The sequence below is a fragment of the Pinus tabuliformis genome, chromosome 6 (genome assembly GCF_031772625.1).
Source record: "Pinus tabuliformis cultivar Carrire ecotype Pingquan chromosome 6, CPIR1, whole genome shotgun sequence".
Taxonomy (NCBI): Eukaryota; Viridiplantae; Streptophyta; class Pinopsida; order Pinales; family Pinaceae; genus Pinus; species Pinus tabuliformis.
The window spans coordinates 1,509,846,480-1,509,864,838 of record NC_142292.1 but is presented as its reverse complement, the minus strand read 5'-3'; the positions used below and the strand labels follow the sequence as shown (position 1 = coordinate 1,509,864,838).

General features: G+C 38.2%; 1 protein-coding gene across 1 annotated transcript; it reads left to right on the top strand.

Moving 5' to 3' along the window:
* Window positions 1–14,475: 14,475 nt before the first annotated feature.
* Window positions 14,476–16,907, top strand: LOC149264387 (two-component response regulator ORR3-like). Its single transcript, XM_089389636.1, has 5 exons — window positions 14,476–15,166; window positions 15,376–15,458; window positions 15,587–15,664; window positions 15,799–15,869; window positions 16,375–16,907. Exons 1-5 carry the CDS (start codon window positions 15,007–15,009, stop codon window positions 16,571–16,573), a joined length of 591 nt encoding a protein of 196 aa, XP_089245762.1. The 5' UTR covers window positions 14,476–15,006; the 3' UTR covers window positions 16,574–16,907.
* The last annotated feature ends 1,452 nt before the right edge of the window (window positions 16,908–18,359 follow it).

The window sequence follows — 18,359 nt, the reverse complement described above, 5'->3', positions numbered from 1 at the left end:
GTTCCGAGGGTCTCCAAGATGTGATATGAACAATACACCATTTTGGTTGAGGAGTGTGATCAATTCCTGCGGTAGTTGGTAGGCATTCCCACTGCCAATCCAAGGATCAATCCCGATTTGCACTGACTCCCCATTACCAATCCTCCAGATAAGGCCCCTTTTGATGATGGGCAGGGTGTTGATTATGGCCCTCCAGACGACTAAAATACCTTTCATGTTCCATGTAGGTCGCCTTAACCAGTCTAGTATAGTGCTAGGCCAAATGTATTTGTGGGTGACCACCTCCGACCAAAGACTCTTGTGCTTTAGGAGTAGCCAACCTTGTTTAATAGCCAGTGCTTGTGCACAAGCCGGGAGGTGCTTTAAACCCCAACTTCCCCATTTTTTGGGGGTCATAATTCTACTCCATTTGACCCACGCAAAAGGCTTTCCATATTTCTGTCCCTTCCACAGGAAATGACTGCAGACTCGTTGGATCCTATGCAGAATCCCCAAGGGGATCCAGGCCAAGGACATCCAAAAGACTGGGGTTGCTTCTAGTACTGCTTTTATGAGTACCAGTCTTCCAGCTCTGGATAGAAGGTGATGACACCAAATATTTATTCTTTTTTTCCACCTTTGGGATCAACCAGGTCCAATCTGCTATCTTGTAGCCATTAGCTTTAATCCTAAATCCCAAATACTTCAAACCATCATGTAGTGCCAAAATTTGGTATGGGAAATTTTGAAGGGCTAGATGGGTTTCTTGTTGAGTACATTCAAAGAAGGATATAATGGACTTTGCCCTATTGATTTCCATTCCTATAGCAGCATTGAAGAGTTTTAATATCTCCCTGAGAGTGATGATATCATGTATACCCCCATTAAGGAAAATGAGTATATCATCAACAAAAAGTAGATGAGTTAAAAGGTAGTGATCAGTAATCATGAGGCCCCAGAGTCTCCCAGCTCGCTTCTCAGTTGCTATCAGTCTACTCAGGCCTTCCATGACCAGAAGGAACAGTAGGGGAGATAAGGGACATCCCTGCCTGATTCCCCTTTCTGCTTGAAAGGAATGGGAGGCTGACCCATTTATAAGGATTGCAAAAGAAACTGATGTTATACATCCCATAATCCATCTCGTGAATTCCAGAGGAAAACCCAGATGAGTGAGTATCATCCTTAAATATAACCAGCTTACTTTGTCAAAGGCTTTTGAGAGGTCAATTTTGAGCGCCATCCCTTTCAGTTTTCTCAGTTTAATGGAGTGGAGGGCCTCATGGGTAGACCCTATGGCTTCATGAATATGTCTATTGTGGAGGAAGGCGAATTGTTCCTGAGAAATGTGTTCAGAGAGGATCGGCTTGATGTGACTTGCTATAATCTTGGCAATAATTTTGTAGAGACAATTGCAGAGGGATATGGGGCGAAAGTCATGGAAGGAGGTGGGGGAGTCAGTCTTGGGTATGAGGGAAATAAACATGGAATTTAAGGGGGCATATATGCGTCCTAGAGATCAACTCTCCTCTACCACTCCTAGCAGGTCTGGTCCAATGATATCCAAGAAAGCAATATAGAATTCCACAGGCCAACCATCCGGCCCCGGACTTTTGTCCTTCTTGAACCACTTGAGAGTGCTTTCTAATTCCCCCATGGAAACCGGTTTTATGAGATCCTCTATTCCATTTGGTTCCAAATACCCAGGGAAATGGCCTGCAAGGTTTATGATTTTGGCAAGAGATGGGGCAGGGGGGGCTTTGAAGAGCTGCTTGAAATGGGAGATACCAAGGTGGGCGAGCTGAGAGTGAGTGGTGGCTGACTGATCCTGATCCGAGGGCATCTGCCAGATAGTATTGCTGGCTTTCCTTCCATTGGCAAAATTGTGGAAGAATTTTGTGTTGCCATCCCCCGCTTGAAGCCAGATTGCTCTGCTTCTGAGTCTCCACAATTCTTCCCGGTCAAGGAGGATCTTGGATCTCTGTGTTTCCAAGTCAACAAGATGTAGCTTTGCTTCTGTGGATAAGTAGCCAAGCCCACTAACATCCGTTAAGGAGGCTAGCTGAGCTTCGATGTCCGCAAGGGATTGGTCATCCCTAGCTCTTTTCCTTTTTGTCCATTCAATAGTTAATCTCTTGAGCTGATGCAGGTTGCTGCAGAAATCTGCAGCCTTCCTCTGATCCCTGAGGGGTGGTTGGGCTTGCCAGAAATCCGAAACCATCTTAATATAATCAGGGTCCTTTAACCAAGAAGAGTTAAATTTGAAAGGTGCCCTTGGTTTCCTAGATGGGCCAACCACTTCCAAGAAAATGGGAGAGTGATCCGAAATACCCCCCGAGCCAACCCATTGTCTGTAGATGGCGAGGGTATGGAGGAGGTCTTCTTGAATGAGATATCTGTCCAGCCTTCTACCAAGGGCAGCTTCGCCAGTACGTCTATTATGCCATGTTGGCATCTTCTTATTCATGGGTACATCTATGAGCCCATATTGATCCAGGAGAAAGCTCAGTTGATCTGAGAGTGGGTCAAGATGCGAGTGATGCCCCTAGGATTCCTCATGTCCAATGGAAAAATTCAGGTCTCCCCCTAGAATAGTGGCACTGTTGATTAAGGGAATTTCCATAAAGGATTGCCAAAAAGCAAGCCTGTTTTGGTTGGGGGCATAGATATTAATGATGCAAAGCTGTTTGCCTAAATCTGCAGAGAAGATGTCCATGCCCAGGAATCCCTGGCCTCCCCAAGAAGATATCATCCTAATAGTTTTTGGATTGATTCCAATGGCTAAACCCCTAGATCTGCCCACTGCGTCCAGGCCTTGGAAGTGCCAGCTAGGTAGTATGGCTTGTAGGATCTTAGTAATCTGATCAGAAGGCCCAAGGGTTTCCTGAAGAAGAATCATGTCACAGGGAGTACAATGCAAGAGGCGCTTGAGGGCCAATTTTTTTTGGGGGCTGGCCAAGCCCCTACAATTGAAAGAGAGCCAAATCATAAGGGAACGTTATCAAGGGTTTCAGATGCTCTAAGTGCCCTTTCAATGGTGTTCTATCTACCCTGCGCCACATTTGCCCCCGCAGTTTTGATGGCTTTGGATATCTTTGAAGGCCTACCTCTGGTGGGTTTAATCTCGGAGGAAAGGGTGGATGTCGAGACCTAGTTGGATGGGGTTGATCAATTGTTAAGAACGAAGATTGTAGGAGTGTGAGCCCGAGGTAGAGGTGGAGAGGGAGGGGTGAAGGAGAGGGCTTAGAGCTTGTATTGTCGGTGGGATAGTAGAGAATATGGGGGAGGGGGGCTCAAGCTCACAGTTAATGGTGGAATTTATGCATGAGAGCGATGCAGATTGATGTAGAGATGCATTTATTTGATTAAAAAATAGAGCAAAGGAAAAGGAAAGAGGAGCATTACCCGTTGTAGGAGCAGCTTCCACAGCAGACCGGGATCGAGTCAGTGGAGGGGATATAGGTGGTATCATTGGAGCACTGGTTTGCTGGGCAGTGACTCCATCCGCATCCTTTGAGTGATCCTGACCTGAGGGCTGCTCGTCCACAATCGGGTCTTCAGGCTGACGGTTCTTCGTCCCCCTTGCGGTCACTTGTGAAGTAGGAGTGAGCAGCGGATAGTCCTTGTATAGATGGCCGACCTTGTGGCATCTTCTGCATTGAAAAGGCACACCTTCATAGTCCAGATTTTGACGGTGCGAGAAGTGCCTCCAATGGAGGGTTATCTTTTCCTCCAGCCCCTCCCTTGTATCTAGATGAACCAGGATATGCGCCATTGTCATGATTCCTGACTTTTCAAACGATTGATCATGTTCTAAGTAAGTTCCCAATGCATCTCCAATGCGCTTGAATACTACAGGGGTCCAAAACTGCATCGGGAGGCCTGGCAAACGGACCCAAATCAGCCCAACACCCAACTGTTCCCTCTCTGGGTCAAATAAAGGATCCCATCTTTTTAACAGTACCGGAGCAAGCTCGATGTGCCAAAATCGAGATAGTATCCAGTCGGTGTATTCTTCCCTATGGAATCGCAGGGCAAACCAACCACGAGCCAGAACCCTGATGATGGGCAATTCTTTGAGCAAGGAACTCCAAATCTCTGAGGTCCAAAGTCGAAGATGATCTACAGAGTAGTTCCTGCCCCGCACTCAACCCACCAGAACCTTCTTTGCAGTCTCTGCGACTTCACCCATCGTAATATCCTCGCCAAGGGTTAGGTTGATGTCCCTGTCCACAGTTTTTAGGCACCTACCTTTCTTAGGTTTGTCTGAGTGGCGAGCAGTCGGGTAATCCTTGAGAAGAACCTGACAACCCTGGTTAACTGTTTGGGGGGTGGACGGGGTAGATTTAGGGTTAGGGATCGAGGAGCTGAAGCAGCCTGAGCGGATGGGGGTATTAGGGTTTGTACCTCTAGGGTTTAGGGTTGCACTTGAGAGGGCAGGATTGATGAGAGGAGGGGACCCAGATGGAGGGATATGGGAGGTGGAGGGTGCACAATGGGGTGCAGAGATATGGGGAAGGTGTGGTAAGGGGGTGTCGAATGTGGGTGAGGGCTGAAGACAGGTTCCCAGCAGGTTTAGGGTAGCTGGAGAGAGCGGGGGGCAGTCCAAACCAGGTGCATCGTCAATGTGGACTAAGGGCGGAGGGTGGTTTACCGAAGGACCCGGATGAGCCTAAACGGACTGAGCAACTGCCAACGGTCGTAGAGTGGCAGCAAAAGGGCCAGAGCCCGACACAGTTCGATGGTGTGACCGAATAACCTATTGGGGATGAGGGTCCGCCTCGTAGTCAACATCGTCTAGCTCCATCGAAACCGACAGTAAATGGTCGGAGGAGCTACAGTTGTCGAGGAGACAAAAACAGGATGGAGGTTAAACCAGGTAAACCATCTAGTGAGGCCTCTGATAGCTAGGTAACCGCGGGCTGAGTGAATGAACGCCACAGGGAGATAGGTAGGTGAGGGGTAAGGTCAGGCCAGTCAGGTGCTAGAGCCATGGCCATCAAACCCTGGGATTTTGACCCCTGAAGCCACCATGGATGTCGACTTCAGCATTGCAGAGCTGCGAGCTCATGAACTGGGATATTTTTCGCAAGTCTTTTCTTTATCTTACAGTTTATATACATTGCGTATATAATATTAATCCATTATGTTTAATATTATTCCCTTGGGTTCATAATCCCTTGGCTTTATTATTCCCTTCAGTTTATAATATCAATCCATTGAGTTTATTAATCTAAAGGTTCATATTCCTAGGGTTTAATATTATTACCTTGGGTTTATAATATCAATCACTTAGGTTTATTAATTTAAGGGTTCATATACCTAGGGTTTAATATTATTCCCTTGGGTTTAACATTATTTGTTTGGGTTTATAATCCTTGGGTTTTTAGTATTAATCCCTCGGGTTTATGATATCTTAGTCAACCATGATCAATCATGGTCAACCATGGTCCAATGTTGCATTGTGAGAAAAATTGTCTCATTATGAAAATCAACCATGGCCAATCATGGTCAACCATGGTCTATCATGGTCAGTTATGGTCCAACGTCGCATTGTGACAAAGATTGTCTCAATATGAAAATCAACCATGGTCCAACATCGCACTGCGACAAAGATTGTCTCGATGTGAAAATGGATCATGGTTAAGGCTCTTGGTCAACCATGGTCCAATGTCACATTGTGACAATGATTATCTCAATATGAAAATCAACCATGGTCAACCATGTTTATTTTAGGGTTTATAATATTTAAGGGTTCATAATATTCATCCCTTGGATTTAATATTATTCATAATCCCTTGGGGTTTTAGTATTAATCCCCTGAGTTTATAATATCACTATCTTAGGTTTATTAATCTAAGGGTTAAACCATGGTCGAGCATGGTCCAACGTCGCATTAGCGACAAAGATTGTCTCAATATGAAAATCAACCATGGTCAAACATGTTTATTGAAGAGTTTATAATATTTATCTTAGGGTTTATATTATTCCCTTGGGTTTAATATTATTGCCTTAAGTTTATAATCCCTTAGGTTTTTAGTATTAATCCCTTGGGTTTACAATATTAACATTTTAGTATTAATCCTTGGGCTATATTATTCCCTTGGGTTTAATATTATTGCCTTGGGTTTATAAACCCTTGGGTTTTTAGTATTAATCCCTTGGGTTTTTAGTATTAATCATGGTCAACCATGATCAATTTTGTTTTATAAAATTAAACATGGTCAACCATGATCAATTTTGTTTTATAAAATTAATCATGGTCAATCATGGTCAACCAAGTTCTATAAAACCAATCATGGTCAACAATGGTCCAACGTCGCATTATGACAAAGATTGTCTCAATATGAAAATTAACCATGGTCAACGATGGTCCAACATCACATTGTGACAAAGATTTTATTGATATGAAAATCAATCATGGTCAACCATGGTCTAACGTCGCATTATGACAAGTATTAACTCAATATGAAAATTAACCATGGTCAACCATGTTTATTTTTGGGTTTATAATATTTATCTTAGGGATTATATAACTTGGGTTTATAATATTAATCCCTCGTGTTTAATATTATTCGCTTGGGTTCATAATCCCTTGGAGATTTAGTATTAATCCCTTGGGTTTATAATATCAATCCCTTGGGTTTATTAATCTAAAGGTTCATATTACTAGGGTTTAATATTATTCCCTTGGATTTATAATATCAATGCTTTTGGTATATTAATCTAAGGGTTCATATACCTAGGGTTTAATATTATTTCATTGGGTTTATAATCCTTTGGCTTTTTAGTATTAATCTCTCGCGTTTATTATTCCATTGGGTTTATAATATCAGTGATGGTCAATCATGGTCAACCATGTTTGGTACAATCAATCACGATCAACCATGGTCAATCATGGTCAACCCTAGTCAGACATCGCATTATGACAAAGATTGTCTCAATATGAAAATCAACCATGGTCTAACATCACATTATGGCAAAGATTGTCTCGATATGAAAATCAATCATGGTCAACCATGGTCCAACGTCACATTGTGGGAAGGATTGTATCAATATGAAAATCAACCATGGTCAACCATGTTTATTTTAGGTGTTATAATATTTATCTTTGGGTTTATATACCTTGGGCTTTCGGTTTATATACCCTGAGTCTATAAAATTAATCCCTTGGGTTTAATATTATTCCCTTGGGTTCATAATTCCTTGGGGTTTTAGTATTAATCCCTTGGGTTTATAATATCAATCCCTTGGGTTTATTAATCTAAGGTTCAATCATGGTCTAGCATGGTCCAATGTCGCACTATGACAAATATTGTCTCAATATGGAAATCAATCATGGTCAACCATAGACAATCATGGTCAATTATGGTCAACCATGGTTAATCATGGTCAATATGAAAATCTACCACGACGAATCATGGTTAACCATGGTCAATGATGGTCCAACATCACATTCTGACAAATATTTTCCTTGTACGAAAATAAACCATGGTCAACCATTGTTAACAAAGGTCAACGATAGTCAACCATGGTCCAATGCCACATTGTAACAAAGATTGTCTTATTATGAAAATCAACCATGGACAACCATGCTTATTTAAGGGTTTATAATATTTCTCTTAGAGCTTTTATACATTTGGTTTATATTATTCCCTTGGGTTTAATATTATTTTCTTCGGTTTATAATCCCTTGGGTTTTCAGTATTAATCCCTTGGGTTTATAATATCAATCATGGTCAACCATGATCAATCATGGAAAACCATGGAAAACCATGGTCAATCATGGTCAACCATGGTTCAATGTCGCATTTTGACAAAGATTGTCTCAATACAAAAATCAACCATGGTCCAATGTTGCATTATGACGAAGATTGTCTCGATATGAAAATCAATCATGGTCAACCATGGTCCAACGTCACTTTGTGACAAGGATTGTCTCAATATGAAAATCAACCATGGTCAACCATTTTTTTTTTTTTTTCACTTCTGGTTCACGGATACCATGGTCAGTGGTCCGCTACGTCCAGGATCGAAAGTCTCTAGGGTGGACCCCACCCAAAGGGGGTCACACCCCTCGGCCATCACAGACCTAACCCCAAGAGCTTTCGGGTTTCGACCCTGTGACCTCCCATTGGGGAGGCCCCGGCTTGACCGATTGAGCTAACCCTTGGGGCTATGGTCAACCATTTTTATTTTAGGGTTTATAATATTTAACTTAGGGTTTATATACCTTGGGCTTATAATATTAATCCCTTGTGTTTAATATTATTCTCTTGGGTTTATAATCCCTTAGGGTTTTAGTATTAAATCCCTTAGGGTTTCAGTATTAATCCCTTGCGTTTATAATATCAATCACTTGGGTGTATTAATCTAAGGGTTCATATCCCTAGGGTTTATTATTATTCCCTTCGGTTTATAATATCAATCTCTTGGGTTTATTAATGTAATGGTTCATATACTTAGGGTTTAGTATTATTCCATTTAGTTTAATATTATTTCCTTAGGTTTATAATTCCTTGGTTTTTTAGTAGTAATCCCTCAAGTTTATTATTCCCTTGGGTTTATAATATCAATCATGTTCAACTGTGGTCAACCATGGTTGAACGTCGCATTGTGACAAATATTTTTCAATGTGAAAGTCAACCATGGTCCAATGTCGTATTGTGACAATGCTTGTCTTGATATGAAAATCAATCCTGGTCAAGCATGTTCAACCCAAGGTCCAACGTCGTTTTGTGACAAGGATTGTCTCAATATGACAATCAACCAGGGGCAACCATGTTTATTTTAGACTTTATAATATTTATCTTATAGTTTATATACCTTGGGTTTATAACATTAATTCCTTGGGTTTAATATTGTTCTCTTGGGTTCATAATTCCTTGGGGTTTAGTATTAATCCCTTGGGTTTAGTAATCTAAGGGTTCTACCGTGGTAGAGCATGGTCCAACGTTGAATTGCGACAAATATTGTCTCAATATGAAAATTAATCATCGTCAACCATGGTCAATCATGGTCAATCATGGTCAATATGAAAATTAACCATGATCAATCATGGTCAACCATGGTCAACCATGGCCAATCATGGTCAATCATGGTCAACCATAGTCCAATGTCACATTGTGTCAAATATTTTCTCAATATGAAAATCAACCATGGTCAATCATGGTCAACGATGGTTAATAACCATGGTCACATTGTGATAAATATTGTATTTCTCTCATGGTCCAATGTCACATTGTGACAACCATGGTCCAACATTGCATTATAACAAAGATTGTCTCAATATTAAAATTAACCATGTTCGACCATGGTCAATCATGGTCAACTTAGGTCAACCATGGTCTAATGTCTCATTGTGACAAAGATTCTCTCAATATGAAAATCAATCATAGTCAACCATGGTCCAATGTCGCATTGTGACAAAGATTGTCTCAAAATGAAAATCAACCATGGTCAACCCTAGTCAGCGATGTTTGTTTTAGGGTTTGCAATCTTTATCTTAGGTTATATAAACCTTGGATTTACAATACTAATCTATGGGTTTAAAATTATTCCCTTAGGTTTTTAGTATTAGTCCCTTGGGTTTATTAGTGCTTTGGGTTTATAATATCAATCCCTTGGGTTTATTAATCTAAGGGTTCATATTCCTAGGATAAAATATTATATGTAGGGTTTATAATTATTAATCTGAGGGTTTAATATTATTCCCTTGGGTTTATAATATCAATCATGGTCAACCATGATCAACTATGGTCAACCATGGTCAACCATGCTTTATAAAATCAATCATGGTCAACCATGTTTTATAAAATCAATCATGGTCAACCATGGTCCAATGTTGCATTGTGACAAAGATTGTCTCAATATGAAAATCAACCGTGGTCCATTTCACATTGTGACAAAGATTGTCTCGATATGAAAATCAATCATGGTCAACCATGGTCCAACGTCACATTGTGACAAGGATTGTCTCAATATGAAAATCAACCATGGTCAACCATGTTTATTATAGGGTTTATAATATTTATCTTAGAGTTTATATACGTTGCATTTATAATATTATTCCCTTTGGTTTATAATCCCTTGCGGTTTTAGTATTAACCCCTTGGGTTTATAATTTCAATCCCTTTGGTTCATTAATCTAAGGGTTCATATTCCCAGGGTTTAATATTATTCCCTTGGGTTTATAATATCAATCTCTTGGGTTTATTAATCTAAGGGTTCATATACCTAGTATTTAATATTATTCCCTTTGGTTTATAATATCAATCATGTTCAACCATGGTCAACCATGTTTTGTAAAATCAATCATGGTCAACCATGGTCGAACGTCACATTGTGACAACGATTGTCTCAATATGAAAACCAATCATGGTCCAACGTCGTATTGTGACAATGGTTGTCTCGATATGAAAATCAATCATGGTCAACCATGGTCCAACGCCACATTGTGACAAGGATTGTCTCAATATGAAAATCAACCATGGTCAACCATGTTTATTTTAGGGTTTATAATATTTATCTTAGGGTTTATATACCTTGGGTTTATAACATTAATTCATTGGGTTTAATATTATTCCCTTGGGTTCATAATTCCTTGGGATTTAGTATTAATCACTTTAGTTTATTATTCCCTTAGGTTTAAAATACCAATCCCTTGGGTTTAGTAATCTAAGGGTTCAACCATGGTCGAGCATGGTCCAACGTCGCATTGTTACAAAAATTGTCTCAATTGAAAATCAATCATGGTCTACCATGGACAATCATGGTCAATCAAGGTCAATCATGATTAATATGAAAATCAACCATGTTTAATCATGGTTGACCATGTTCCAAAGTCACATTGTGACAAATATTTTCCCATTTTGAAAATAAACCATGGTCAACCATTGTCAACCATGGCCAACCATGGTCCAATGTCGCATTGTGTAAAAGATTGTCTCAATATAAGAATCAACCATGGTCAACCATGGGAAGTCATGGCCAATGACCATGGTTACATTGCGACAAAGATTGTCTCATGGTCCAATGTCACATTGTGACAACCGTGGTCCAATGTTGATTAATCATATTAGACCATGGTTAATCATGGTCAACTTAGGTCAACCATGGTCCAACTTATAATTATTTTTATTATTATCATATTTATAATATAATAGTAATCATATTTTATAATATAATTACTATTATTGTATTATTATTATATTTATATTATTATTTACCTTAGGATATATATACCTTGTCTTTACAATATTAATTTGTTGGGTTTAATATTATTCCCTTGGTTTTAAGTGTTAATCCATTAGGTGTATTAGTGCCTTGGGTTTCTAATATTAATAATCCATTTGGTTAATAATATCAACATTTTCAATAATATTATCATATTATTATAATATAATAATAAAAATAATAATTATAAATTTTCATTATAATTGTTATAATTATTATCATATCTATAATATAATAATAATGATATTTTATAATATAATAATTATAAATTAGTTTCTTTTGATTTTCTATCAGTTTTTTAGATGGTTGAAGTTTTTTTTTAAAGATGTTGGAAATTGCATATTTCTTGATTCTCCATTTTTATTTAATTTTATTATTTATTTATTATTATAATCTATTTTATTATTTATTTATTATTATTATTATTATTTTAATCTGTATTGATCTTACTTTTGGCTTCCTTTATTTTCTGCATAATTTTAGCATTTCATCTTATATTTTTCTATATATATATATATATATATATATTTCTTACTTTCCAATTTTATTTCAATGCATCATGATGTTTTTGAACGTTTAATTTCATTTTACTTTGACTTTATAATGTTTCAAAAAATATTAATTTTTGATTTTTTGACTTTCTAACGAATCAATTTGTTTTTCCTTGTTTTCACTGAAGCATCTACACCTATATATTTATTGTTAATGTTAGATCAAATACTCCACCTTTGCCTTGATGATAGACCACAGTAGAGGGTTCGAAATGTTGGCTCCAAGAAATTATTCGATGTGATCTCTCCGAAAAAATCTCTTCTAAACATTATGAATCATAGAAGTCTAAACTCAGAAATATAATAATAATTATTATATTTATATATCAATAATAATAATAATAATAATATTAAATCCATATCCATTGATGCCTATCGACATATATCAACTACAATTAATAATGTGGTCGTGCATGTGATTTATGACTATCGACGTGTATTAACCATATTTATTAATGTGGTTGTATCGGCCACATTTATTTATGAATATTACTATTATCATTAATATTAGATTTATACCATTAAGGTCTATCAACATTTTTCAACCACATTTACTAATAAAGTTGTTATACTCCTTTGGCGTATATCAACCACATTTACTAATATGATTGTGCTAGTATATACTTTTATATTGAATATTATATTATACTTATTTTATTTTACTTCAACATTCATCGTGATAAAAAAATATTACATATAATCTTACACTTTACCTTTTATATAACATATTTTTATACTCAATATTAAACCTTATTTTGCTTCAACATCATCATGACAATTTTTTTTTATTTTCTTCAACATCATTATAATATTGAAAATATTATATATAGTTTAACACTATATAGTATTAAACATATTTTTATGATATTTTATTATTCTACATCGACATCATGATAAATGAAAATTCAAAAGCTTATAATAATTCTGCTAATGAATCAATTTCAAATTTTCTATATTATTACACAAAATAATGTCTAAGTGTGCAATATCTTAGGTCTAGTTAGGGTTTGTATAAAGATTATTTAATTGTGTAATAAAGTACTTTGTCTGGACAATTGGCCATAGCAATTATTGTCAAATCTTTACCGTATTATTGAGATTTCCAAAAAGACAGAATCCATTTAGCATTAAAAATGCAATCATAAGAAATAATCCATGCCCTTTACACTTTCATGCACCATAATTCTGTTTAGGTGGTCAAGAAATCTATGTATTAACGTCATACAAACCTCATTCACTCATGTGGAAGTTGATTGACTAGGGTTAGAGGCCTTAGGGGAGAATACATTAAAAAAGGAGGGTGGGGGGGCAGCCTTAGCTTTCACAACATAGACCGTTAGTCACAGAATCAAGGAGAGATAAGATTTAGTAGGACAAGCAAAGCATCAAATGTCAAATTTGGTCCCCCCCACCCCCTAAATGTCTCACATTGACTTGGAATTTCTATGTTTCAAAGTGCCATGTGTGGGTTATATATTTGATGTAGATACATTATCTCCATATACCAAGACAGGGCATATTTTGAAATAACTGTATCCCTGACTTAAATAATAATTCTATAGGCCAGGGCAAGGAATTATAATGTTGGAGCAAGGCAATAATAAATGTTTGCAAATGGGCCCCATGGTATAGTGATATGACCCCACCACTTAAATAACTTTTAGACTAGAATGTTTCATACATTTAATGCTATAATGTTTTGTTGACATTTAATGCCATGAGACTTGGTAGAAAAAATGCCGTGACCTTACAGACACCTTTGGAAACGCCGGCGGCCGTCAATTCCTTCCGGACAGCGACGACCAGTGCTGTCACATCACGTCAAGGCAATGAAAGCCCACCAAGACAAGGAAGGTGGCCGTAGGTGCGGCTCCTATTAAGCCGCGTGGCAGACCGTACTTTGGTATATTATTATGATATTGACTTCCCACGTATGAACGGAGACGGGACGAGATATACGATCTAACCGTATGGATTCACTGGCAGGCAAAGTGTATACGGTCAAATACTGCCGCGACGACGGTAATTATGGAAGTAATTATGGATTTCTGGTGCTGGGAATTACCCCCGACCCACCGTCGTTTTCAGCCTTCGTTTTCCATTTAAACTCAAGCGCGCGTGGTAACGACAAAGCCAAAATTTACGCCTCGGTAAAAGTTAGAAATCGTGTGGCAGTCAAATCAGTAGGACCGCCAAGTTTGAAGGCATCGGACGATAGGGAGTTAGTGGGAGAACGGAGTTATGATTGGCTTGCGGGAATGACCGGTCTTGTCGGATCGTTGCCGGGCCGTCCGGTAAAGATTTGCAGGCTGGAGCGGCCCCCGAGTGATTTATTATTTATTGCGGTAATTATTCTGTTCTGGCTGGTCTTACGATGGAGACGTGGGGGGAATTTATTTTTAACCTTTTTTATCGGGAGCCGAGCGGCGGCACAGGCAGGCCGGCAAATTTAGATTAGGGAAATATTCATATTTTAATTTGGCGTGGAGAGAGGGAAGGATTGAGGAATTTATTTAGTGTCGGTCCGATTTGATCGACCGACAAATTATCGACAGGGCTTTGCTCAAATGTCTGCGGCCTGTCATTTTCGGTCTAGCGTTGGGCCCCGTGGGCCCCATCTCCCGTGTTACAGTTGGGATTTTTAATTCCACGTCAGCAAGTAAAGGGGCAGAAAGGAGATTACTAATAATGTTATGGTCGTCGTGAGACTCGATATGTCGTGGCGTATTTGGGGATCTCAGGAATATGCGATCGGCAAATTTTGGGAAAATATTTGTTGGCAGGTACTTTATGGCATGCTATGGGATTGGATCGCGCGACCTTTAGTGGATCCTCTCACGCTTTTCGTTCCCCAATAATAAAGAAAGAACGCGGACGCTTCAGGCTCAAGCTTTTGTTACAGTGTGTTCGCGATGAGATAACAGCGAGGACTCGCTCCGCAGGCCTGATAAGAGGGTTCGAAGCCATTTCGCTTAGGGTTTTTGAAGGACGGCGCTGAACTGGACAGAGTGACGGTCGTCAGTTCGATTCCCGGCGGTGGCGATTCTGGTTTAAAAAGTAAAGCGGGTGTAATTTTCTGTCTTCCTATAAGAAGAAAACTTCATGGATACGATTTTTCGTTATATCTTTGCGCCGTTGCCGTGACCTGCAATGTACAGCAGCAGGAGAGTCGCGGCTGTTTGGAAAGCCTAGTAGGCGGGATATTATTTCGGCCGCGACTGAGTCTTGCTTGTCTGTTGCAATCATGGAAGAAGACGGAGTGAAAATCACTTTTGGCGATTCGCAGGCGATTACTCTGGGGGAAGCAGCGACCGATGGCCATGAGATGCATGTTTTAGCCGTAGACGATTGTCGTGTTGATAGAATGGTCGTTGAGAGACTGCTGCGGTCAGATTCTGTGAAAGGTATTAAATGTGCAAACCTTTAAGCCGATATTTAATAACCTTGCTCCGAAAATACAATATTTTTATATGTTAAATCATCATCACTAATTTGCTCGACAAATGCGTCTTCAATTCGATATGTTATGGACATAGCTCTGATTTCTTTTGAAAATGCCTCTTTTGCGCACCTTTAATTCACTATTTTGTCTTATTATGCATTTTCTTTGCAGTCACTGCCGTGGACAGTGCTGCCAAGGCGCTTGAACTTCTTGGAGTAAATAAAGAACACGCGACAGCCACTGTCTGCACTAATGTAAAGCCAAAACCTTGCTTAAACTTTAAAGTGAAGATTCTATAACGATAAATTTAAATCTCGTGATTTCTTTTTAGGTTGTAACTGTCGTTAACGATTTCTTGTTTCATTGTGTTTTCATCCCGCAGCCATTGAAGTTCAGTTTGATTATCACAGATTATTGCATGCCAGAACTGACAGGCTACGATCTCCTCAAGAGACTCAAGGTACACGGCGTATTGAGTTGAAGTTTTGACTTTAGATGAGGCTGTCGTTAAGCGTGAAACGAAATATCTTAGTTGACTATTTTCTTTAATTTGGTTGGGCTTAAGTTCATTTTTGAAGTTTTCGTGTTTGGCAGGAAATCAAGGGTTTGAAGGAGATACCTGTAATTATAATGTCATCAGAGAATGTGCCACAGCGAATTCAAAGGTATCAGTCAGCCTACACTAGTGCTGAATTTGTGACTTAAAAAAAGTGCCACCAGATTTCTTCTCTTGTATCCGTAGCTTAAGTTATGGAGTTTTCTGTATTTTTGTTTCTTGAAACTTCAGGTTGAATTTCCGTATACACATATTTGATGCTGGGTAATTCTTAAGTAGTCAGAGAAGCTTGAGGATTGAGCAGTTTTGAAATTTTTTGAAGTGATCTTTTTGTAAAGTTTTGGAATTTTAAAAGTACTGCCGTATATTCGTGGCACCAGGTAGTCTGATACAATAGTACTATTTGTGAGCCCTAACTCGCTGAACGCTAAAGAAAGCGGTGGCACCGGACTGTAACTAGTAAAACGAACACTTACAGTTAATTGCCTGAAATATTAAATAAATAGCATGAGAGAACGAAACTAGACTCCACTCAAGAATATGAAGTATGGTATACATGTATGTAAAGAATTGGCTTCTGAGTATATTTAACGATGCTCTCAAAATATGTGCAGGTGTTTAGATGAAGGAGCCGAAGACTTCATTGTCAAACCCGTGCAACGGGATGACATCAAGAAGATAACGGGGTATATCAAGGTATCGAAACCCGTAGCTACCACGCCTATATGTAGAAAACGGAAGGTTTCATCCGTCGTGTTAGCGGGAGATAACTCAGAGCGACGACCTCGAATCAGCGGCGTTACAGTTGCCTGAATCTGACTGGTTTGCTCCCATTTTAAAGAACAGGGCATCTGACCATGTAAAGTGTTGTTCGAGGTGTTGCAGTATTTTCTTTGAATTTCGTGAAATTTGTAAGTCGAGTGATTCTCTGAGAGGGTTTACAACAACTTTACTGAATGTTCGTTTTCCTGTAATAATGATGGCGGCCGTTTCTGTTTTATTTTTTGAGTTTCGCTGGGCGTTTCTGCTTATTGTAAATGAACTCTGTATGTGGAGGTCTTTGATATCAACACGGAAGAAGTTGCGTATTGTATCCCTAACATTGCATCCATTTTTATTGCTATTAAGAAAATTAATACATTCTTTACCTTGTGCCCTATATTTTTGCATTTGGGAGACTCAATCCTTTCCAAAAATGTATGTAGTAATATGGTTTAGCTTCTTACAAGAAAACCAGAACTTCAAATCGACAGTTGTGTTAGTTCTCCAGTCATCTCTTTTGTCAAAGAAACGCTAATAAATCATAATAGGAGTAAGATGCTTATCTAAACTTTTCTATATTAATTTGTCCAGAATATATACATTTATCTAGAATATATGCATGGTTGCGCAATAATTGAGGAATACTCTAAAAGATACGCATAATGACTAACGGTAGGGATTGCGATTCTACACATTTGCATGAGAAAGTTGGGAGAAGTTGCAGTAGCATCCCTGCAACTCTTATCTAATCTAATCCCCTATGGTAAAGAGGGGAAGCAATAGAATTTGATTCATGTTTGAATTCAAATCGCTTCGAGTTTTGTCTGGAAAATTTTAAATATGCAAGCAGTGTTTACGATTGTAATAACCTGTTTTGCAAATGCTTCTATGCTTCCCACATGGAAGATGTATATTTAAGGCTTGTCTAAACACGTTCATGTATTTTATTACTCTCAATGCAAACAATCAGTAATGTGATTTAAAGGAAATTCATGCTGAAATTTCTATTATTTTCTTGACAAAATTGTGGCTCTTTAGCTGTAAATACAAATATATCTACAAATCATGTATATCTAATTGAATTGAACTTTAGTAGGTTTATAGTATTATATATAATTTAGATATGAAACTATTCTAAATTTAAAATTTTCATGTAAAATCATTTTAAATTAAAAGGAAATCAAAAGAGTTAATATGAAGTATTTGTTTGGGGAAAAGATATTTAGCTAAGGTGATTATTTGAGGCAATTTTATTAATGCAAACTATTTTTTTAACACTAGAGTTTTTATAATTGATCATTAGTGATGATTCTCCATGCTCTTTAAATAAAGATCATGGATTAATTGGGTGTTAAGCCACAAATCAATAATCGTTAGAAATGAGAATATAAGTCATGGAATCATTGCATGTCTAAAACATATCGTGATCGTCACATTACAATGGAACTAATGCATACTAAAGAATACATTTTTACCTAATAGACATGTTAGACAATGTTGAACTTAACTAACTCCAAATTTCTAATATCCTAACATCCCCTCTTAAGAACAACTTGGGATATGATTGAAGGATTTACAAGAGTGTCATAATAGGAGAAGGAAGGAGGCATTAGAGCCTATTCCCTTGAAATGACATCATTCTAAACTCCTAACATAGATCTAAGTTTAGGAAACTTTGCTTGAGTAGGAAACTCAAGTGAAAATTTCTTCAACTTTATTATCTATAGGGAAAATGAGCTCTTTGATAACTCTATTATGAATGAGATTTTTGAAGAATCCAAAGGGTGGTTGTATGCTAGTGCTAGAATCCAAACACACAGGGTTTTTCGAAGCCACA